This window comes from Pholis gunnellus, assembly GCF_910591455.1.
Source record: "Pholis gunnellus genome assembly, chromosome: 18".
Taxonomy (NCBI): Eukaryota; Metazoa; Chordata; class Actinopteri; order Perciformes; family Pholidae; genus Pholis; species Pholis gunnellus.
Window position 1 is genome coordinate 4460409 of NC_136545.1, and position 23915 is coordinate 4484323.

Sequence of the window (23915 nt, forward strand, 5' to 3'; positions counted from 1 at the left end):
TATAATGCATCTGTTAGTGTGGTTTATTATTTTAACCTATACTGTAAATGGATTACCTACTGCCAATAGAGAAACCCTTGATACATATCAAAGTGATGGGGATACATGAGCTTTGAAAACCTGAGGTTATTGTCTGACAGTCTTTCAGATGCATGACATCATTCACATGGTGAGTTGTGGAGAGCCACAGACACATTAGAGGAAAGCAGGCTCTGCATTGATATGTACAGCATACCTTACTCACGATGATATGTGCAAAAACCTTTGTGTGCGAAGCCAACATAGACACACATGTTGCCCACTTTGCCTATTATTGGGGATTTGAAATCTCATACCTGGTGTACAATATGTACAAATATATAATGCAGTGTTTTGTTCAGTGTGCTGTGAGTTGTGGGACCGACTTTCTTAGTGTACGCCTTTATATTTGTCGGTGGAACCATTCAAGCGAAGACCTAACCTCAGTCAATATCCACATCTTCATGGGTATGGAACAATGAAATACTCGCAGTGAGTCACAGAAATGTGAGAACAGGAGCAGATGGGCAGAGTTTATTAGTAATAAGGAGAGGAGTTCAGGGACATTGTTGCTGATATAAAGAGATTTGAAAGGGGCCGAGCTGTTCAGTGAGTACAGGGAGAGAGAAAGACACTTAGTAACTCTAAGATGCGATGTGCAAAGAGAGTCAATATTTCCACAGGTTGATAATCTGTTTGACTGCACCGCGCTCTCACCTTGTCCTTATTGGATGCTTTTACAAGAAACACATGGTTACACCATGATTATGCATTCTTCTGCACTTCACTGTGTATTCCGATGACCTTTTTTCTCAATTAGCTTCTTAGTTTTAGGGATTTGGTGTTTTTCACTCTTCTTACTAGTTTTAAATAGGCAGACCTTAATTGGCAAATACTGACGTCACGCACTTCCATGCACCAATCACAATTTAACAATATTTGAATTACAATCTGATAACTGCTGCAGGTTTGTTTGCCTATGTTGCTCATCAAACAACACGCGCACCGTCCTGACAGCCCGTTTGCACATGGGGAAGTTTGCCTTCGGGGCTTTCTGCCAGAAATCTCCTTCGCTTTAAGTCTTGGTTAGGTTGGTGGAAAAGATCATGTAATGGGTTAGAATAAACCCTTTCTGGCAGAAAGCCCTGAAGGCAAACTTCTACTGTGTGTGCCAGCCCTGGCTCCTAAAAAATACGTTTCCATACAACGAATCTGAGCTGTCGATTACGCTTTGAGGGAAACCTTTTTACCCCGGGTTATCTTGGTTTGACGAATCACGAATACGTTTCCAATCATAGTCTACAGAAATCCATGTAGGAAGGTAGTAAGGTTGGATATGAGTGGATGGGTCAAACAAACACAGGACTTTCACCCAGGAGACAGCAGTTTGTATCCTGTTTCAAACTAAAAGTCAATGTCGACTTATTTTAATTTATGTCAGAAACTTAAATAACGTAAAAAACAAACTTGTCTTGAGCCAAACCATGATGTTCTTATGAAACCTAACCAAGAAGTTTTGTTGCCTAAACGAACCAAGACAGCATTTTTGTTTTCTCTCAATATACAATGCTAACCACATGTTTAAAACGACCTTAATCCTTAAACCATAAATATGTTTCCCTGGAAACGTAATTAAGAATTCAGTTTAGTTGTGTGGAGACAGATGATTCCTAGTAGCTTACTTTTTTGGGAGTTAATCTCTTAATAAATGATATTCAGGGATGTTCTCTTGACTTTCAATGGTGCTTTTCTAGTCATGTCTATTTGTTAAATATTCATGAAAAAATTTAATTTGAAAACTCTAACCGTGGGTAATAACTGTACTGTTGTAAGTCACTGTTGTGATGAATTGTAAATGCAGCGTACCTGTGTAACTGTTCTCTCTTTGTCTCTCTCTCTCTCTCCATCCGTCTGTAGCCATGGGAGTGCTCATGTCAAAGAAGCAGCAGGTGGAGAAGGTGCAGAAATGCAACGCCGTCGTCAATGCCTTCCAGGCGGGCATTAGGGAGCGTCCAGCTCCAGCCAAACAAGCAGACGGAGAAGCTGAGGAGGGCGATGGCCCTGCCGAGTCCTCAGCCACTCCTGACGAGAAGAACGCAGAGGAAGCGGAGAAGGAGGAAACGGACAATAACGCAGGCCCGTCGACTTCGGCGCCAGCGAGGGACGATTGTAAGGTCAACCAGGAGGCTTGGTCGAGGATGCGTGACGGGAAAGGGGTGGAGCCTGAAGATCTTGATAAGAGCCATCAGCTCACGCCGCCCGCTTTCGTGCGGCCCAAAAGGGAAGCCGATGATGACCAGCCTGTAGAGGTGGAGCTGAAAAAGAAAGAGCAGGTACGAAATGAAGGCCGTAATAGAGCAGCGTAATTCACGGCCACGGTGTTATTGAAATCAGGACTATAACAAACAAAAAAATAACCCTTTACTTTGACAAAGCACACACAGAATCCCCAGGTCCTGGGATTAAAGAGATGTCTGCAAGATGAACTGCTTCATCTATGATCTTCATCTATGATGAAGCAGTTCAGCCAGGCTGTAAAAAGACTCTTAACTTTATCTAAACACCCTTGTTGAAGGTGAGAAAGTATTAGTAAAACGTTTTTTTTTCTTCTGCAAGGCTTTTTATTCCCACCATAGCGATGAGATGTGTTGTTGTGCGTGAGAGCTCTCCACAGCAGGCCTCTCGTGGGCGGGCTGTGTTGGCTGTGGCTCAGAGAGGTGACCATATCCAGGGCGACGCTGACTAACAGGGGGATGGAGTTCACAGGTTCACTGACACCATCAGGTTTTTTCGATTTTGCAAAGAGTAAACATCGCCTGGTAACTTGCTGTACTGCCGATGCTGCACTTTAACAAGAGGTGCAGAAATAAAAGGGTCTACCTCGCAGTAGTAATGTACTTGGGGATTTTGAAAGGCTGAAACTGAACGCAAATAGTATCTAGACCACAACGAGTAAAGCAATATGGCATGGTTTTTGCCAGGCTAATATGGCAGTAAATTGGTTTTCCTGTCATCCGTCACATTCAAAGTTCTGTCTCTTCATTAGTAATTGCCTCCTTATTTTCTCATGTCAGGTTAGATTTTGGGAGCCTTTTGGGAGCCATTTTATTCTCATATAACCTTCCTTCCTCATGCTATCCAGTGACATAGTGTCACTTTTCAGTGTTATGCTGATGACACTCAGTTGTACGTCAGAGTGCTTCAATGTCAAAAAGAGCTCATTCCCCACATTAACATTAAACACACACAATTCTGAAATCCTTACATTATCCTGGGTTGAGTTAACTGTTTTACTTTATTGTAGCGGATTTTATTGTATTCCTATTTAATGTGGCCCATATTAATATATTTTTACAGGTGTTTAACATTTTGTATGCAGGTGATATCAAAAGCTAAGCCAGCTATAACATTTCAGAGCTCATGTTTGCTTTCAAAGGGCTGAATCTTTTCCACTTTTGACACTCAATGAGCTCTAATCTATTACCACCCTCAGGTCAAAATGTCAACAGTGCACACAGGGTACCTCCCACTTAACAGGCTGACTGCAAGGAAAGCTGCTGAGCACAATCATGTTCCCAAAGGGAGGAAGCCGTTGGAATTTATGGACCTCCATGGCCTTTCCTTTAGCACAATCTTTAGAACAGGAATATATTCTGTCTATGCCCCACTAACTTTATGAGCAGCTAAAGCCAGCGTGTGGTTTGTTACATCCAACATATATAGTACTGTGTGGCAAAATTCAAATTGATTGCTTGTAGGGACACTTTAATTGTAAGTCTTGATTTTTAGATAAACGTTCTCCATCTTAGACATTGATGAATGACCTTATTATCCAGTTTTTGTCCCCGGTGGCAGCCCAGATCTCATTTTGACACGGACTATAATGCAGGGAGCTTGTTGATGCAGATGGAGTCATCAGGTCTCAAGAGTTGGGCCATGACGATAGAAGATAGGTCGTGACTGAGGAGGTTTGACCAGGTCTCATCTGTGATGTGTCTGTGGGCGTGAAGCTGAGGCCGAGGCGCTGAAATAGAGATAAAAAAGAACAAGTGTGGAAACTCTCTGACAATGTCTCAGCGTGGTTAACCAGTCAAGCATTCTGCAGTCATTTCCCCAGGCTTGACAGCTGGGTTTATCCCGGCTGTAAATGGAGCCCACTGTGAGGATGGAGAATAACTGACAATGAACACGTTTGTCAAAGGCACAGTTTCCCTTTCCACGTAAGGCATGTGCGGTCTTAATAATCTATCGAAGATCGTGAGCAAAGAACGCAAACTGCTAGTACATTTTGAAATACCCGTCCCACCATCAAACCACACTCCCACCACTGGTGCCTAATCTTTCCACCCAGCCTCCTTATTCAGAGCTTTGATGGAGGGCAGTGCGTGTTCGTGTGTGTTTGCAATCCTCATGTCTGCCAAATTGAGATCATAAATCAGGTTTGCAACAAAAATCTTTCGGTAATTGACGCGATCTGTCTTCATTTTTATTTTTTTTCACCTCAGCCGCCAAACGATGAGATGTGCGACGTGTGTGAGGTGTGGACTGCCGACGACCTGTACCCCTGCAGGATCTGCACTCGGATGTTCCACGACGGATGCCTGAGGGAGCTGGGCTACCTGCGAGCCGAGGCCCTGCAGGAGATGAGAGATACGGCCCACACTGTTACTGGCTGGAGCTGCTACTATTGTGTAAGTCTGCGCAGCTCACGGTCACTTGCTGGACAATGAACAATACAGCTTTAAGAAATGCAGATGCATGGAGGTATACCAAAATATACATTGTGTCGGTTCTAGGGTTTACATTTGTTCCTCTGGCCTTTGTGGAGGATTATTTCAGTCGTTTCTCCTCTATTTTCTAGATTTTGCTGTTCTTTTTGTAGTCACTATTTCATCCCATTTCTCACACAAGATAACCTTGCTGGGGGTTATTATAGCTTCCTGTTGCTGTTGCTACAGCAACAACATTTAGTATCATGAACAGGATGAAGGCTAACAAGGTTTATTGTGTCAACTCACTTTAACAATGTTAAGGTGGGTCCAAATATACAAATTCAAAATATAAACTTGAATAACGATCATCATGATACAAAATGATGACGTTAATCTTCTGAAACGGCTGAACAGTTTGATGAAGACATCTAATTATTTTCTACAACTTAAACTAGAGGGCTATATGTTTGTGATTGACATGGCATTATACAAAATATATAGAAACATAATACAAGAGTAGAATCAGATAAGACAACATTTTCTCGAAGTCATCCTAGGGCTCTTATCTTAGATCAGTTAATTAGAGGAAAGTCTACTCCTAAGTGAATTTACTTGGATTGATCATGACATTCAGAAGTGATATTCCATTTATTGATACAGGCTTGTTAGCCAGTTATGGTAACAAGGACAAACTGCTGTTAAATCCCATCTGACAAAGTCTTAACATCTGACTGACGACACCTAGTGTTAAACAGCTCTATGCTGTAGCTGCTTGAGCTAACGTTAGCTCTACAGAGTGACTGCTGTGCCACAGCCTGCGGTCCTGGATGTCCAGTTTCAGAGCTTTTATGTAGAGTGCAAATCAACGATACAACAAACAATAAAAATGACTTTATAGCATTTCATAATGTCACTGCGGGAAAAGCACAGGTGCGACTTTTATCATTAACGATTGCTTCCTCCTAGCGTCAGTGACAGTTGGCATTAATTAGCTACAGCTGAGTACATTTGCCGGCCGACAGTTGTCGTAGCAGCTGGTGAAAAAAAACTGTTACTGCCTTAATTAATTGCACCCTCTCACATTGTGATTTGTCTTTTAAAACGTGTGAGCATGTTCCAAAGTTTGTGTGAAGTCATGTATCAAACGACACACTCTCACCTCAATGCGTCAAATAACGCAGCTTGTTCAATGCTGCTAAGCTTTAAACTATGTCGCTCCACGTATCCCTCCAGTCTAGTCAGTTTTACAAGTGTCAGTGACGGCATGGTAATAATCCACCGACCAGGCTGAGAAAGTCGATGCGTTATATAACATTATACAGCCCATTATATAGGCTAACTATGTTCTTCAGCACAGTGAGCTCTTTGACGTGGCCTTTCTAGCAATCATTGTATCCATGTATGGCAGCAGCTATACTGCACAATAAGAATGCTGTCATGTTTTTATTGGGATACTAATTAAACTGGGAGGTCAGATAGAGAGTTTTGTTTTTCAAACAATAAAACTGACTTCAGCCTCCAGTCAGGAATTTAAATCCAATGCCAAAACGGATGACTCTCTGGTGGTCGTCGAGAGGCACAATGCAATCTGCTTTGATTCGAGCGCAAACAGCTGAAGCGCCGCTTTCGCTGGAGGACCCTTTGGAGTGGAGTGGGGGCTTTCGCTGTCTCTCGCCAGCCCATGAGAAGCGAAATCCCTTGCCAAAGTTGCGGTCATAGGGGGGACGTTTTCACACAATCAGTGAGAGGACAGCGAAAAGGTCCTCTTTCTCTGGCTGGCTCCTTCGGTGTGCGAGGAACGGAGGGGGTGGAAGGGGACAATTCAGCAAGGGAAAGACAAGAGAGAGAACCGGTTTATTCAAATTGTGAATTCTAGCCATCACAGCTAAAGAAATCAGCTTTTTTTTTTTTTGCATATGTCAGTCAGCTGTTACAAATCCCCCGCTCCCTTTGCTTCCATCGCATCGCCATTTAATTTCACACCTATCGCTGGAGACTGCTGCGGGTGGAGTTTCCTTGAAAATGGATTTACAGTCAGCCTTCAAAGCAGACTGCTGCATGTCAGCCAATCAGACGGAGGAAGGCTTCGTGAACGAGCTGACCCTTGTTAATAGCACCGATTAGTTTTTAATGCGTGCTGCTAGCTCACAAGTGATCCTGAGGGCCAAGATCCTGGGGGGGGTCACACTTCAGTCAAAGTAAAGAGTGCATTCATACAACAGGCATGCTGGAAGTGTAACCGGCATGGAGCGAGATAAGCATGATGAAATAGCTGTTGTTTTTAGCTAGTATGCCGGTTCGCCAGAGCTTTTTCCACTAAAAACGTGCAGCTGAAAATGAGGTTGAGCGTAGTTTGCTCAACAATGAGCTAAAAGTGACTTAAAGGATCCACATGCATGAAGGGAACTGCAGGGTTATTTTATGATCTGATTCATTGTTCACGTTGAAATACTGATTCTCGCAGCTTTGGGTTAGGGTTAAAAAAAAAAATTTGTTTCAACTTCCTGCTCTGGCACTGAGCCTATTTAAAGCTGTTTGAACACAATCAATGCTGTCATCTGTTCTGAACAGGGCCGTCTGATATGACTATTTATGCAAACTGCCAGTTTAAGATTAGAATGTGTTGCTATTATTATACTTTCTTCCCCCCCATGGGGCCTTTTGTGTCCTTTTTCCAGATGCTGTCAGTAGGTGTTGCATAAACCCTTAAATCACTGTTAATGCATCTCTTTTTTAAATATAAGTTTAGATGGACTTAAAAAATGTAATTATAGCATCCATAACGGAGGGCCAGTTTCATAGTTTTGCAGACGGTAGGTGTTACTAGGGGTAACGCTTTATGAGCGTAATAACATTGCAGATTAGAAACAGTGTCTGGCATGGGACAAACAAAGGAAGCGGCTTCCTGATGACAGCATCATCAATTTGTTTTGTAATAATTCTTTATTGATTTTCATCTCATTTTTTAGAGTTACAGACACACACAGATAAATGGAATATTTATACTTTATGAATTCTTGTGGGGATTTTAGTTTAATCAGAAGATTAATAAAATGTTGCACACAGAGCACTGTAATAAATATAATAATAAGCAACACGATAAAAAAACGAAACAATGATAGGCTAGATAAGAGCGGTAATGCAGAGGGACATGGCACATCGTTTTGAATATGATAAATCATCCACATGGCTATGGCAAGTTTATGGATATTATTGGACAAAGGATCTCAAATTCATCATCTGAAGTGATCAGAAGACAATTTAATTTCACAGGGGCACTGGAAGCAGAACCTCCGGGTCTGAAAAGTGAAGCCAATGCAGAAGTGCCTTAATCTTGTATTCTCTCTAATGGCCATCAGGGGGCGACTCCTCTGGTTACAAATAGAAGTCTGATTGTATAGAAGTCTATGAGAAAATGACTCTACTTCTCACTTGATTTATTACCTCAGTAAACATTGTAAACATGAGTTTATGGTCTCAATCTCTAGTTGCAAGTCTTCTTCAATACAGCATGATGTTCATTTAGTAAGTTTTGGTCCATTTAGAGTCAAAGAGACCATAAAGCAGAATATGCTTTAGGGCGGGGCTACTGTGATTGACAGGTCTCTATTGACCTAGTTGTCTAATCTTACAGTTCATGTTTTCATCTTAGAACCCTTTTTCGTTGAAAGAGTTATGCTATTTTGGTTATTGTTATTTTAGAATCTTACCTGATAGTTTAAAATGTTGTTTTTGTTTCCATTGTCGGCCATCATTGTTAAATGTTTCATAACTACCATTTAACGTATTTTTGGAAACTTTTTTGTGGACCACTCTGTGGAAGCTAATGGGGATCGGAATAAAGAGCAACGAAGAATACTGCGCATTTGAGATGAAAAACGCATAACTGTTTCAATACTATTGTTTTAAAGACACATTGCACACAAAAATTACAGCGAGATACATTTGGCTCTGACACACAAATAGTTTGAAGACATTGCCATCTATGGTGCTAGAGCTGTTTCACTTGCCATATCTCTATTTTGTAAATGGCCAAATATATGGTTATATCTTAGAATGTATCTGTTGTACTTGAGAATGGTTGGTGTGAGTTCCAGTAGGTTCATCACAATCCTTTCTGTACACAACACACTGGCCTCCCTCCATTTTCCTGGAGAGTGTAAGACACAGACCAACCACTTTGATATCTTCCAAGACCTTTTATTACCCTGTCACCTGCTGTATGTGTCCAATCATGGAGGATCTCTGGAATGAGTGCCACTTTATCACAGGTGGCAAGAATTTCCCCCCTCATTTAGAGCCAATTGGGAGTCAAGTGCACTTTGACAAACTATATCAATCAAATGTACCCTCTCAAGAGGCTAAATCAAAGCACACGCATTGTTAGTGGAGTTGAGAAACAAGTCAACATTCCCTTTTTTGGAATGGATTAACATTACAGCAGGAATTTGAATGGTTTTCTTCTTAAAGGGCAAAGTAGGTCAGGGAATTAAGAGTCCCCTTATAGAAACCCTGTGTGAGCAGAGAGACGAAACACAAGTGACTGTGCATTCCTCAAACATCAACAAGCTCACAGCTCAGTAAAGTAAATTACATATTGGGAGAGGAGAAAATAGGCCCCTGTGAACTGGTATGGCTGGAGGACTAGAAACCACCCAAGGGTCCGTCATTCTGATGCTGCATTGAGCGAATCCACTTCAGGGCTCAGTGGTCTCCATGACAGTATCCGTGTTGGGCTTTTGAATGGCTTGTGTGATTGTACAAAAAAACCTGTCAAACTGCAGAGAGCAGCCACTAGAGAATGAGCACAAACCAATGGGGAAGAAAGCCCAGGGGGTCTTTTCGTCCAGTGTGAAAACAACATCCCTCTGTTAGCTCTCAGGCAGCTTCGACACTTTAAACTAACAGTTCCATTCTGTTCAAACGATACATAGCAACATGCTAACGAGGACGCGGCGTCCCCGACTGCATCCGTACACTTTTTGTGTGGCAGACACTACGTGAGCCTATTATTTTGATTCAGTTTTTTACTTTTCCTTGACTTTGGAATGGCCGTTAGGGGCGTATATGTGTAGGTAAAATCCTTCTTTATCGAGTGCACAAATGAATAAACTAATGAAGGAAGGGAAGGACAATTATATGTGATTGAGTGATTTTCTCCCATGTGATTCCCACATCCATCAAAACATCATGTTCGTTAAGCAGCACCACCCACTCGCAGCAGCCAGACATAAGCAGGGAGGACTGGCTAGTATCAAAGGCGGTGTAAATAAATAAATATATGATAATTAGAGACACGTACAGTACACACACTCTCGATCTGTAAACGTTGCAGACAGCGGGGCAGCGAGGTGTTGGCAGCTAATGTGCTCTTGATGACATGTTGAGGAAATGCAGGAGGACGTCACGCAGCCTGTTGCTCGTCTCTTCGCTCATATAATGAGGCCATGTGTGCAACACGGTTTGCCGGGCCGGGGGAAAGAGGGGGGGCGTTTTGTTCGGGGGGTGTGGAGGCGAGGGCAAGTCACCACATTGAGTGGTGTTTTAATCAGCTCGCTGAAATTCTCATCTGATTTCATTTGTATTCGCTGTTATTTTACCATGTTGAATAAATGCTGGTTTGCATTGACATATCTGTGTTTTATCCAAATCTGCCATCTCCTTTTTTGATTTTTGCTGTTATTAGCATGCGGGTGTATTTTTCATTTGATTTTAAAGGGCGGCCGGTGGCGCATTTAGATTTGTGGATATTGTGAAACCCTGGCAGATTGTAACGGTGATTAAGGCCTCGGTAAACACACTGGAATTGACTTCCCTCAGTAATCCCGAAGGGATCATCAAAGTTTCATCACGCCACTTATCTGATTAATAATGTACAAATAATATTCAGATATAAATCAGTGTCTCCTGTGATTTACCTTGCCTGTGGATTTGCTGACGTCTGGGAAGAAATGTATACCGTGTTCATTTTCCATAACTCTGATTAAATGCCCAATTAGTTCATTTCTGGCCACATAACATTTTGATATACTTCCATATATAATTGATATGTGTTTTGTTTATAAATGAGCTGATGCTCACATTTAAAACACTGCCCTTTGCTGTTGAAATAGATAAAAACATGATATCTGAAAACATGTACTAGCAAAGCTTATGCAATCAAAAATATATATTTTTTTCATTATATGAGAAATTCAAGCCTCATGGTCACAGACTGTATATAAGAAGTGGACGTAGTCACCGTGACGTCACCCATTGGTTTGTGGACTGCGGTTTTGAAGCCTCGAGTTTGGCATTTTGGCCACTGCCATATTGTTTTTGGCAGTCTCCCTCTTGTTTTTTTTTGCAACCAGAAGTGACACGAGAGGGTGGAGCTAAGTACAACCGATTTAGACGATCAAAATGTTACAATTAACTCTCAAGTTCAAGGGTTCTAAGATGGAAACACGGACAACTCCCAGACCGAACAACGCCGTGGTAGCGACCTGTCAATCAAAAGGTAGCCCCGCCCTAAAGCATACCCTGCTTTATGGTTTATTTGACTCTAAATGGACCATCATTTACTAAATGAACATCATGCTGTATTGAAGAAGACTTGAAACTAGAGATTGAGACCATAAACTCATGTTTACAATGTTTACTGAGGTAATAAATCAAGAGAGAAGTAGAGTCATTTTCTCATAGACTTCTATACAATTGGACTTATTTTTGTAACCAGAGGAGTCGCCCCATGCTGACCTATAGAAAGAATGCAGGTTTAAGGAACTACTGAATTAACTTCGCTTCTTCAGACCTGGAGGTTGCTGCCTGCTCACTCCACTCTGCACTTACTTTTCTCTCTGGCTTTCTTTTACCAATGAAACCATCGTGAAGAGAGTGAGAGATACAACAGCACATCACGTGAATCACCTGGGAAACAGAGTTGCCGAGATGGATTCACAATCCAATACTTTGTATGCTTGTGGCTAATTACAGGAGGCCCATCTGGGACTAAGCCTATGTAATTAGAGCACACTATCATTTTTTTCTTCTTTTTTTTTTTTTACAAGTGTAATTGTCTGCCCTCCTCTCACCCTGCTCTGCAGGATAATCTAAATCTACTGCTGACAGAGGAAGAGATGTACAGCCTCATGGAGACCTTCAAGCAGTGCAAGATCATCCCTGGTGAGTGAGGGTGGAAAATATATTATACATTTCATACATGTATACATACAGTTCAAGTGTGGCAGGAGGAAGTGGTGATACTGTCCATCTCGTTTGGCAGTTAGGAAATCATTTCGTTTTTTTTAGGCATGGCAATGTTGGTTGTAGACTCTTATATTTCCATAGCACTAGTTGGGGAGGGGCCTAAACGCCCATCCTCTACCGACACATTCTCACCCCAATGCGTCAAATAGTGACACGTGCTCAGTGCTCCTAAGCGTCAAGCTTTGATGTATCCCTCTAACAGTCAGCTTTGGACGTGGAAGGGAAATTATAACCTTGTTTCACGCATGGTGTCTTTTCAAAATAAATTTCCATTTTCATAGGAAGTTACCTTTAGGCACTTAGTTAGATTTAGGAAAAGAGCGTGGTTGATGTTAACTTGACTGACAAGCGACTCACGTGACTGATGACGCGTGTTAACATTGAAGTTATTTGAAAGCCCAGCTTTTAGCATCGTGATGCTAAAGAAAAACATTGTGTACTGTATACATTCTATTCTTCATCAACTCTATCGCTCTGTCAGAGTTATTACATTATCTGTCCTCATCACCCTAAGTCTATTTTCCGAATGCGTGGTATCATTCCTCAGCTTGGATGGAGGTAAAACAGTGGGAGGAGGTCCTGCCTGTTGCGGAGAGCGAGTCTCGATAGGTTAATTGCATCTGGAAGACTGCTCGGTGTCTAATCAGGTCTGATGTGATGCATTGTTCCCTTGCCGCTGCAGAGTCGTGCCTGGTGTCAGACGAGCTGCTGCAGTACCGCCACTATGCGTCCAAGCAGCTGTTCGATAAGGACCTGACTGATGAGCAGGAGGAGGAAGTCCTCGCCCAGTTCGCCGCGCTGGATCCAGAGAAGAAGGGTCACGTCGAATGGTCCGACTTCCTTTACTTTGAGTCTGTGACAATGTTGCGGAAGTTTCGCTCAGAGGTAAAGTATTAAGAAGAGGAAACAAGTTGCATATATTCAAAACATCTAACTGCAAAGCAAGGAATCCCTGTCTGTACGTGTATATGTGTGTGTGATCTATTTCACACTTGGCGGGTGAATTGCTGGGGGCCCAAAGATGTGCAGTGTCGAAGTTGGTGCAACCCTGGACATGTTCGATATCAATAAACAGTGTTGTGCAAGTTGACGCTTCACGAGAGCGAGTGCAAAGTTCAGTTCATAGCTCAAAATTATGGATTTTAAACCCAGTTCACGGTCCCGAATACGAACTAGTTCATGTTCGTGTTCTTACATTTTTTTTCTTGTAAACTGGTCTGATGCTAAGGCGTTCAATAAGTCCTTCAGACTTCTTTTCAGCATCTGGTCCTGCACCACCAGGCTCAGGAACAGCTTCATACACAGGCCTGAGACTCTGAGTTCATAACTAGGACACTTTACCTCATACTTAACTTAGTGTTTTACAAAACGTTTACATCTCTGCCTTTAAGGACTGAGTCGAGCATGTCTTCCGCAGCTCATTGACTGTAGTGCATTTTTGCCTTTTGATGCAAGATATAATACAACCAAACAATCCGCTCCTTCCGAGCGGGAAAGGGCTCCAAACAGGCTCTCCACTAGTAATTATAACAGAATTTATACACTCCCTGATTTCACAACATGACGCCCTGAAAATCTCCCAAACCACCTGGCATGAAGCATTATCCTCACCATTACAATCATGGAACGTGCAAACTATCCTGCTCCTTCCACTTGCTGACAAAAGGCCATACGTAATCAAATCATCATTTTTATGTTTGTTTACTTAACACTCTTTTTCCCAGCTATTCTTTTTTAAATCATGAAATACAATTCCTGAACCCCAGAATATTTGGCGTTTGTTTTGCTAGGCGACATCAAGCAAAACAGGAAAAGGTTCACTAGGCTTTGCCGGGAGTTTTGAGAGAAAAATACATTCTCAAATCGTGACCATATGAACCGACAAGAAAAAAAATGAATAATGCTTAAAACCGTCTTTCCAGCAGAGACAACGTTATGTAACTCTCTCTGTCTCTCTCACACACACACACACACACACACAGTTGCACTTTCTCTCTGCTCCTCTCTCCCAAATTAATCCACACCTTCCAACCAATCAGAGCGCAGAATTTGACTTCGCCATGATGTGACTCAAGCTCACAGTGTGTACATTCTTTCATTCACACCGTAATGCAGAGCAACGGAGGGATGAGAAGGTTTACCTCTTCTCGCTCCTCAAAAAGAGACTTTCTTTCGGTTACTGTGGCAGAGATCAGCAAAAAACTGCATAAATACTTGCTAATCGGCCTTGAAGAGATTGCAATAACAGGTCAAAGACTACTTTATGTTGAGGTTAGTTTGATCGTAAGACTCCGAGGCAAATGCTATAAAAGTTGGCTTGCATCCACCTCCCTGAATAACTTTTTTTTAATTTTACTTCACAGTTTAAAATGTGTGCTTTGGCTCGACTCTGGGGGTAGCATGGGGTAAATCGGCACCAGCAGACTATGTCAGACAGTGCTAATGTGATTGATGGGATTAAGGCCAAAGACTAAAAAACCTTTTCCAGGTTCCTAAATTATAGCAGCGTAAAAGGGGAAGGGGATTCATATGGGTAAATCAAAACTACATAATCTCAAACACTGTTTGGATTTGTTTTTTTTTCTAGAACTCAATGGTGCGCCTGTTGACTGCCAAGGAGAGAAACAACGCCCGGTCAGTGTTCCTGGGTCTGGACCTGGATGAAGACGGCGTGATCACAAGAGCAGAATGCCGCCAGGCCCAGCAGTCCTGGTTCCACAAGCTCAACAAGGATTCGCAGTCTTGCAATGTGAGGTGAGCACGCCAAAGAAAAGGGCCGGTGTATCCCAACAAGAAATCGTAAAATTCAAAACCCTGAGCATTAGTTTGAACCCTTTGAGGAAAGTATTTCATGTCTAGACTGAGATAAAAGGCACACGTCTGTGTTCAAGTCTGGCAGGAGTTTTTGGAGGAGTGAGGATCTCATCTGTATGCCAACTGCAGCTGGCAGAGGGGAAAGGAAAAAAAAAAAGGTTTGGCTGCTAGAGACTGTCTGAAAGAAGACTGGAAGCAAGATAACAAGCCGTGTTCTTTCCTCGTTACATATTCTTCCCCTGGTCGACATAATCCCCAGTAACAGTGTCAATTTCGATTGCTTTGCAGATGACACACATCTTTACTTGTCCAATATATTAAATGAGCAAATCAGTCTTTTGTGTTTTCAGCATCAGGGATGGACAAAAGAAAACTTCAGCGGCAGTTCACTGGTAAAACCTGGGCTTAAACCTAATTGAACTCAGAGTTTATAATTAAATACTAATATATTTTTCGCAGTATATCTCATATATCTTATCATATATGTTAGACGTACATAACAGCGCATAATGAGATCTTATATGACTTTCTTAGAGCTGCATTTGTGTCACATTTTGCGCTCATCTGCATTTACATTCACTTCTATTTCAAAACATTACGATTAATACTTTCAAGAAACTACTACCACCAATAGAAATATTAAGAGAAATTCATAATTAGTTATATATTTTTTTGCCGTTTAAGTTTCACACATCTATTTCCTACTTTTTGTAATTGTAAGCAGCTATAATCAATCATTTTCTGTTATAAAACTGTATGAAATGATAACGTGAAAAGGGGCTGCTCGTAGTGATGAACCTGCAGAGAATTTCACGAATTTCTCGGCTTCATGTGGCTTAATATTTAATTGTAGCTCATTGTTTAGCTGTCTGGCTGCTACATTACTGTTCTGGTTCAGTCTCACTGCTCCCATAACTAGCCGGTGAACATAGTGAAGCATTGTGCAGCTGAAGTACCAGATATTTCCTTCAGCTGTTGGTAGAGACCAAACACAGAGCTAAGAGGGAGTACATTTTGGACTTACATTCACCAGGTGGACACAAACACGAACCCAAATGAATAGCACTGTTGCTCCGTCACTGCTGGATGTGTAAATAAGCAACAGTCAGCAACTTAAATGGTTGATGATATGTCAATGGCATGTTCGTGTGTTTCCGCTGGTCACAAAAAACGGTTTCATTAGCGTATTGCTAAGACGGAATGTTAATGCATCAGCATGCCATTTATTTAGTTAATCTACACTGACAAATTCACTTTTAGGAGAAAGGCCTTAAATCACAACCTGAACCATTTAACTAATGTATTTGGCCAAAGTGCTCGGACTTCCGATGAAGGGAGTAATGTGTACTGTCTGTCAACTCGGCATCAATACGGTAGCTTTTAGAATTTAACCATTGCAAAGTCAATCTCGTCTACGTGGATCAGGAACATTAAATCACACCGGGTTTAAAGGGCTGTATTGCTACAGCTGTCGACTCTGCAGTCTTTCAATGCAAACCAGAAAACGTATTTTAGCTTCTTATACCTCTGCAGCATTTGCTGATTACATCATTTGCATACCATCACGCTTTTCATCTAAGATGTCAAAAGGGAGCACAGTATCTATACATGTCTCTACAAAAAAAAACTCCCCACAATATACTTTTTAGCATAGATTATACATTAACTCAAATATTGAACCCTGTCCTGTAGTTTTTTCGCGCTGGTCGCATTTATAATTCAACGCGTCCTCTGGCTAGTGCGCCCAATCAAAACCCACAGCTATATGACCCTTCAAGTATCTGCTTTGAACACAATTTCCCCAAGGTCAGGCAGCGCAAAACCTGCCTCGTCCACCTCCCTCTCGCTCTGCGCTGTAACAAGACACAATGCTCTTTCTTTGTCCCTCTGCAGCTCTGACCTCAAACACTTGAAAGAATCAAAGGTCTTCGACTGGCACAGTGTCCAGTGCAGAATGCAAAAAAATCAGGTGTAGATTAAAAGTAAATGTAGCCGGTTTCCCCTGTCATGTTAAAAGCACATAACTAATGCGTTTCATTCAATAATGTATTCCGTGCTGCCACACATGTCACAAGCAGGCACTTAGTTGCCCGCCAGTTTGATGCCGAGTACGACGGAATTCCTGCTTATTAGATTAGACGTATTAGATTGATGAAGCTGGTTTCTTTTGCTTTTGCCTGGAGCTCACTTGAATTGTGCTCTTTTGAAGCCTCTTGAAGGAGACTCAGTACAGAACTGTTGTTCTGATCGATTCATGTTTGGCCCCGGACATGGACACAGGGTCTGCTCACAGTAACTAAAACAAACCCTGCAACTAATACTACCTTTTTGTTCATAGCAGATCAAAGGAGAGGCAAAATATTAGATGCATTTCACAATATAATGCAATCCGGTGCAACTCCACCACAAAAAAATGAATCAACAGCTCTCTGAAGAAAAGTCAGAGCAAAAACTGAACATAATAACCTTCAAAAAAAGCTCTCCTTGCTGGATGATTATTGTACAGGATTGCATTGTATAGCTGTTATTTTTATAGTGTTCATCCCTTGTAGTCTCTATTTGATTCAGTTAATATTATTTATGGCAGAAAATGCTATAAGGAATCACATTCAATATTGCGCAATACATGGGATATACATTAAAAAAAAAAGGAAATATACATATATATATATATATATATATATATATATTTATGCTCTTTTATCAGTTTTTACACTCAGACAGACCTCATCAGAGTAGTGATGGAAGGAAAATAAGCTCTGATGGACTCTGATGAGGTCCCATTTGTTTGTACTGTGTGTGTGTGTGTGTGTGTCAGTGGTGGAAAAAGTATTCAGAAGGCCTGCATTAAATAAAAGTTACCAAATATATAAATATATATAATATACTTAAATATCAAAATTGTAAGAATCATAATGGAGAATGAACCCTTTGAGAGTGTTACTTTTATTACTGCGTATTATTGCTAATCCATTTGTAAAGCAAATTATAATATAATATCCCCCCTTGGAATGCAGTGGAGTACAAGTTTAAATGACACAAGTACATTTTTCTACTGGAATAAAAGGACTTTCCATTGTTGTATGTGAACTGTGTGTGTGTGCGGTGTGCACTTGCTTGTTACTGCTTATAACCTTCTTGTGCTGTCAAATCTCCTCTGCTGTACCATTTCCATCCCTCTCACCTATTCAACATGCGGCATTCCCCCACAGACTCATGGGACTCTGCTCTCCTATGAATTGTGGGTGAGTGTGACTCAGCACCGCACGGCTTGCCTCCTTTTTCCTCACCTCAGCACCCTCGAGCACCCCCGTTATCCTCGAGCATTCTCAGACAGCCCCCACCGTTAAGACTTCATTAACCCCTCGCTCATAAAAAAAAAGAAGAAGAAGAGAAAAGCGATCATACATTCAGCAATCAAAGATGGATGTATCCTTGAATGGAGTTTAACGAGCAGAGTGTGAGCCCTTCATATGATTAGGTCTTGTTATGCCGAGGCGTAGATAAGATTCAGGCTGGCCTCTAATTATAGGGATCAAAAGAAAGCCTTTTGTTCTCGTCGGGGGAGCTTCGCTTTAAAAGCCTCACTTATCAACGTAAGAGGACACTGCGGACCAAAGGGGTGCGAGTGCGAGCTGTGCACAAATCAAATGAGGCAGAAATCAAATGAGTCAGAATACTCCCTTTTGATCGCAGGCTCATAGACCTTCACAAGCTACAGTGTGAGGGTGAAAATGAGGGTTTCAAGCAGCTGTCAGTCAGAAGATTCATCTGAAGAGATTCTATCCCGACTCTGAAAGATCTAAAACTCATGACTCGTGAGGTTGTGGAAGACAATTTGTCTCGGTTTCTAGTGTAATGGAAAGTGACGTTGGCTTGCTCCGTATTGTTTTCTATAACTGTGTTTGATTTGGCTTCAGAAAGAAAATCCACTTAAAAAAGAATTCACATTGGGTGTAAAAATGTATTTTTGACTGCAAACAGTAGTTCAATTTGATGTCCACTTTCTATCTTACCACTGGCTCAAACGGAGCATCGTCTCCTGAGGAATAAGAGCTAATAAGTTGAACTTGAGTAAAGATTTTCTTCACCATAATTCAGTCCCGATAGTGATACCTGGGCTTTTGGTATCATCCGATACGGAGTATCGATCCAATACCAGTGTTTAATTAATAAGATGTATGCTCACTGTGTGGAAGAGACTGGGATCATTCTTTGATGATGAAAGCAACATCAGGCTTGACTTAAACATTGTTGTACTAACTTCTTAATCAAAAGACGAATTGCTGATTTAAAATATGTATGCCTTTCAGCACTATTGAGACTGAAAACAGTGATGTCACCACATGATCATTTTTAAGGACTTCAGACAAATCCATTGGCGTAACTGCGTTAAAACTAGCAGGAATTACTAAATATAAATCAGAAACGTAGAAGAGCTCCACACCACAAGAGAAGGAAGAGCTAACCAGGTTGTCGGCTCACCATTGTATCACTCTGCCTGTACACTGGGGGCTTCCTGCTCCGTTCCTTGTCGGCATGCCGCTCAGAATGCTATCCACACATGAGGATTTGATGGAGATTTATGCGAGTTCAATTTGTTTTTTTGGAGCAGAGACTTGTGACTTTTACTTTCCAATTTCTACAAAGTTGAAGTTAACTGTTGGAGCAGCTGACGGTGGTACAGTCCAGACAAGACTTCTTGCCGTCTGTTAAAACTGGACCGAATTTTGTTGATTTTGTTGCCATCTGATGACTGTATTTTCAACACATAACCAGTTCTACACAATCTCTTGGACAAGAGAACTCAGAAAGTAAAATCCTTGAAACTTTAAACTTGAATCCTTCTCACACATTACAGTGTTTTACAAGGTGTGACAAGTGGCGACTTGTCTGCTTCTTTCTACAACTCAGATTCCTCTAAATATTATGAAGTACTGATTAACTCTTTGGGCTTACCAATATCCCATCCACATAAGTATAATTTAAATGTAGGAATTACAGCTGTGGATCAGAAAATGTCCTTATGTTTCACTAAAATCACTATCGGTCTTCACTCTTCACGCATGGTGTGCATTTTCCTAACAATAAAAATGTATTCCCTTGTTCTTCCCTTTTTTCAGAGCAAGGAAAGTCTTATCTTTTCATTGACTGTTTTTGTTACCTTCTCTCTAACTGGTACTTTTCTGTCCTTTGTGCAGCATCAGTCATGTTGGCCCCATGTGCGAGAGCAGTCCAGCCAGCTCTGGCAGTGAAAGGAGCAAGACTGATGACAGCAGGTTTGTCCTCTTATATTTGAAGTGTGTTCATGAGTGTGTGTGATTCAGAATACAATTGATAGAAATACATTACAATATGACAGACATAGACGGTGTATAAGAAGTAGACGTAGTCACCATGACACCACCGATTGGGTTGTTGACTGTTTTTGAAGCCTCGAGTTCGGCATTTTGACCGTCGCCATCTTTGTTTTTTGGAACCAGAGGGTTGAGCTATGTACAATCAAATGCAGGACACGACATTTTGAGGTGACCAAAATGTTACAATGAACTGAAAGCAAACTGAAAGGGTTAAAGTTCAAACACAAAAATAAGGACATGTCCGTGGTAGCCACGCACTAAAGCATACTATTATTTATTTATTCTGAATTGGACGATAATTTACGTAAATTCACGTAAATTATGCTGTATTGAAGACGACTAGAAACCAACCATTGAGACTATAAACTCATATTTACAATGTTTACTCAGGTAATAAATCAAGTGAGAAGTAGGGTCATTTTCTCATAGACTTCTATACAACCAGACATAATTTTGCAACCAGAGAAATCGCCCCCTCCTGGCCATTAGAAAGTATGCAGGTTGAAGATGCTTCCGCATTAGCTTCACTTTTCAGACCCGGAGGTTTCCACCCGATTACAGTCATGCATTGAATACCAATTTGGTGAAGCTCTCCTCTCACGGCTCTTGCTTCTAACAGGCTTCACAGGCCTGCTGTCTCCCTTCAGCATTGAAATTTACATAAACTTGTTAACCCTAGTAGAATAGGCCTTTTCCCACTGGACCAGCCAACATAAAGCTGTGTGGTGTCCCCGCAGCGGTCCCCGCTGTTCAAAGACATGTGAGCATTTCGTGGGCAGAAAAAACGAGATTGATTTTGAGCCAAACAACCTCGAAGACTGCAGCACGGACCTTCCTGCTTCAGGCTTCGCCGTCCCTCCAAATGACCTGGAACTCTGATTCAGAGTCACCAGATAATGAAGACAAATCCTTTTTGGCATATCATGACTTCTGAGACTTTTCTTCATACCACATCATAAAAATGTTGCAATAATCGCAGTTAATGCACTAGCAGTTCATACTGCGACTACAGGGAACCACAATTAAAAAGAGAGGTACACAAGAGAGTCATATTAAGTTGAATTAGCAGACAGAGGTCTGTTTTTATATATTCATTTTCAAAGCAGCATGAGGCAAATTACAGCAGAGCACAGGCCAGATACTTACTATGATTTAACCAAATCATTTTTTAATGCACGGTTACTGTGTTGTATTGTAAAGTGGTGCATGCTGTGCGGGGGAACACCTGGACCTGGGTTATCATGAGCAAAACTTAAGACACAAACATAAAGATCAGAATAAGAAGTTTTATTGGGGCCAGAAAATGGCTGGTGTTATTCTAGATTTTTCAGATATATTCTCAAAAACTCCATGAAAAGACAAAACCAACAACGTGTTAGTCTGTCTCTTTCTAACATCCATACCGCCTTGAATGGACCATTCATTTCTATGAAGACATACATCATTAAAAACAGGGTCACTGATATTCTTTTTCATTGGAAAAAAAACAAAATCCTAGCTAATTTCTTAATACAGCTGGGCACTGTAGTTTTCAGTAAATATTGCTCTAACCAAAGTAATCAATGCATTTTTCGGGGACAATTTTACCAGCGGATAAATACATATTTGGTGTAATATATTGAGTGTTTTGGCACCTGGATGGTGTATAGGATTGACTCAACATAAGCTACAGTGCACATGTCAATTGTTATAAAGGAAACATCTCATCCAGTGCAACAGTGTGGCTCATCAACTACGTTTACGTGCACTAAATATTCAGTGTTTGGCTCTTATTTCGAAAAAGAAAATATTCCTAATAAGTTGTGTCCATGGCTAATGAATATTAATATTTTGTTGGACCGTGTGAACACATCCTCCCTCTTTCATTTCTTCAACCACCTTCTTGAAAAGGTTGGCATAGTGATATATATAGCATATCCAAAAACCTGTTGATATCCATGTCCTTCATAATGCTTAAAATGTGTTTCTCTTTCCGACCAGAAATGTGGGCTTTTCTTTTGGCCATGCAGCTCTACTGCAGCCCTATTGTTTGGTTGGTTAGTGTTCAACACACGGAGCTCATCGTAAACAGGAAAGAGGCCACATGTTGCACAGTACCATAAAGAACACTATTGACAAGCATATTCCAAATGCGCTGTATACATGTCCAAAGAAATGCACCTGAAAGCCGAATAGTTTCGGCATATCCCACATGTCTGTATGTATCGGAAAATACTCCATTTGGAATAAGGCCTAATTAAGAATATCCAAACGGAATATTGTCATATTCTGAATAATAGTGGAATATGAGTGCGCATGTAAAAAATGGAGCTCAATGGCACATAGAAGGAAGATATAACAGGCTTTGGCTACAGACGCCATACTTAGTAGATTCAATTCATTGTTAGTTTTCGTATTTTTCTCTTTTGACAGTAAGCAACATATTGAAAGTATAAACTATAGTCAAACAAACAGCCTTTTCTCTATTGTTGTAAATTAATAGAAACTCTCTTCATCCAACAGGCCAGTGACCTGGGCAGACTTTTTAAAGGAGAGTGCCATCTACCTATTGGCTGCGCGGCCCAATAGTTCTGCCATGCACATCCGTGTGCCTCTATAGTCCAGGATCCTCCACTGCACCCCAGCAGAGAGAGAGGGAGAGAGAGAGAGAGAGAGATGGAGGGGGTACCCTATAGTCTACAGACAAGCGGAGGAAGATAGACGAGCTGACACGCGAAGAGCAACTGAGCGAACTGGACGAAGCACTGAGAGACATCGACGGAACCTCTCCCTCCTCTGCGTCACCCCACGACCCCACGACACCCGACAACACGCCCCGCTGATTGACAACGCCGACGACGCAAGCGACAGCAGCCGTCACAGGTCCACCACTCCTACAAAATACTTCCGACAAAATGTGAGAGATAAATGGGACGGGGAAGAACAACCCGTCGGTGGATTTGGAAAACGTTGAGTGTAGCAATCGCGCGTACAAATCCAAGCTCCCAGGATGCTCGCACTCTATTAAATGACAAATACCACACACTGTTTGGCCCTCCAGCTGCATAACACACCTCTTTCCATGCGGGTACGTCAGTGTGACAGGCTGTTACTATTTCAATGATTCATTCCTTCGGGCCTCATCGTGCCCTAATAATAGTTCCTTGCTGCTGTAATAGGATTGTGTTATTCACCATCAAAATTGTTAATCACACTACACAAGAGGCACGTGCAAATTCATTATTGGTAGTGTTTGACAAGTGGATAGACTTCTGGGGTGGAGATTAACCCCCGCAGCTGCCATTCTCTGAACGTATACCAAAACGGGAATGAAAAGCTGTCCGCGTAGCTGATATTATATGAAGAACTGCTAATCACGCCGGTATAAATTATTATTATGCATCAAAATAAAGCTGTATTTATTCCTGTATCCTCCGATGTATCCTCTGTTTATCCCCAGCCTCATCCAAGAGTCTATGTTCTTCCGAAGTACTAACCGTGAAAAAAAAGGGGACGTTAACGAAAGCTAACCCGGGTAAAAGACGTGCATATACTGCCATATAGTAGATTTGGTTCCCGTTGCGCTCAGAGCTGCACTTTGACAAGGTGGGAACATCCGCCCTCCTCTTGTAGTGTCCTTATTTGCACTGTGGGAACGGGGAAGTGGATGGGCTGCTGTGTGACATAATAACAGGAAAAATGCTGAAAGACAATGGGTGATCTGGCGCAAGTGTTTGTCCTTTGTTAATACAAGAAGCACTGTTAAAAATAAGACATGTTAATG

General features: G+C 41.5%; 1 protein-coding gene across 1 annotated transcript; it reads left to right on the forward strand.

Moving 5' to 3' along the window:
* Positions 1 to 1937: 1937 nt before the first annotated feature.
* phf24 (PHD finger protein 24) lies at positions 1938 to 22751 on the forward strand (the record flags this gene model as incomplete). Its single annotated transcript, XM_079178596.1, has 8 exons — positions 1938 to 2351; positions 4524 to 4709; positions 11816 to 11894; positions 12661 to 12863; positions 14566 to 14732; positions 18005 to 18037; positions 19994 to 20071; positions 22655 to 22751. 8 exons carry the CDS (start codon positions 1938 to 1940, stop codon positions 22749 to 22751), a joined length of 1257 nt encoding a protein of 418 aa, XP_079034722.1.
* Between the last annotated feature and the right edge of the window lie 1164 nt (positions 22752 to 23915).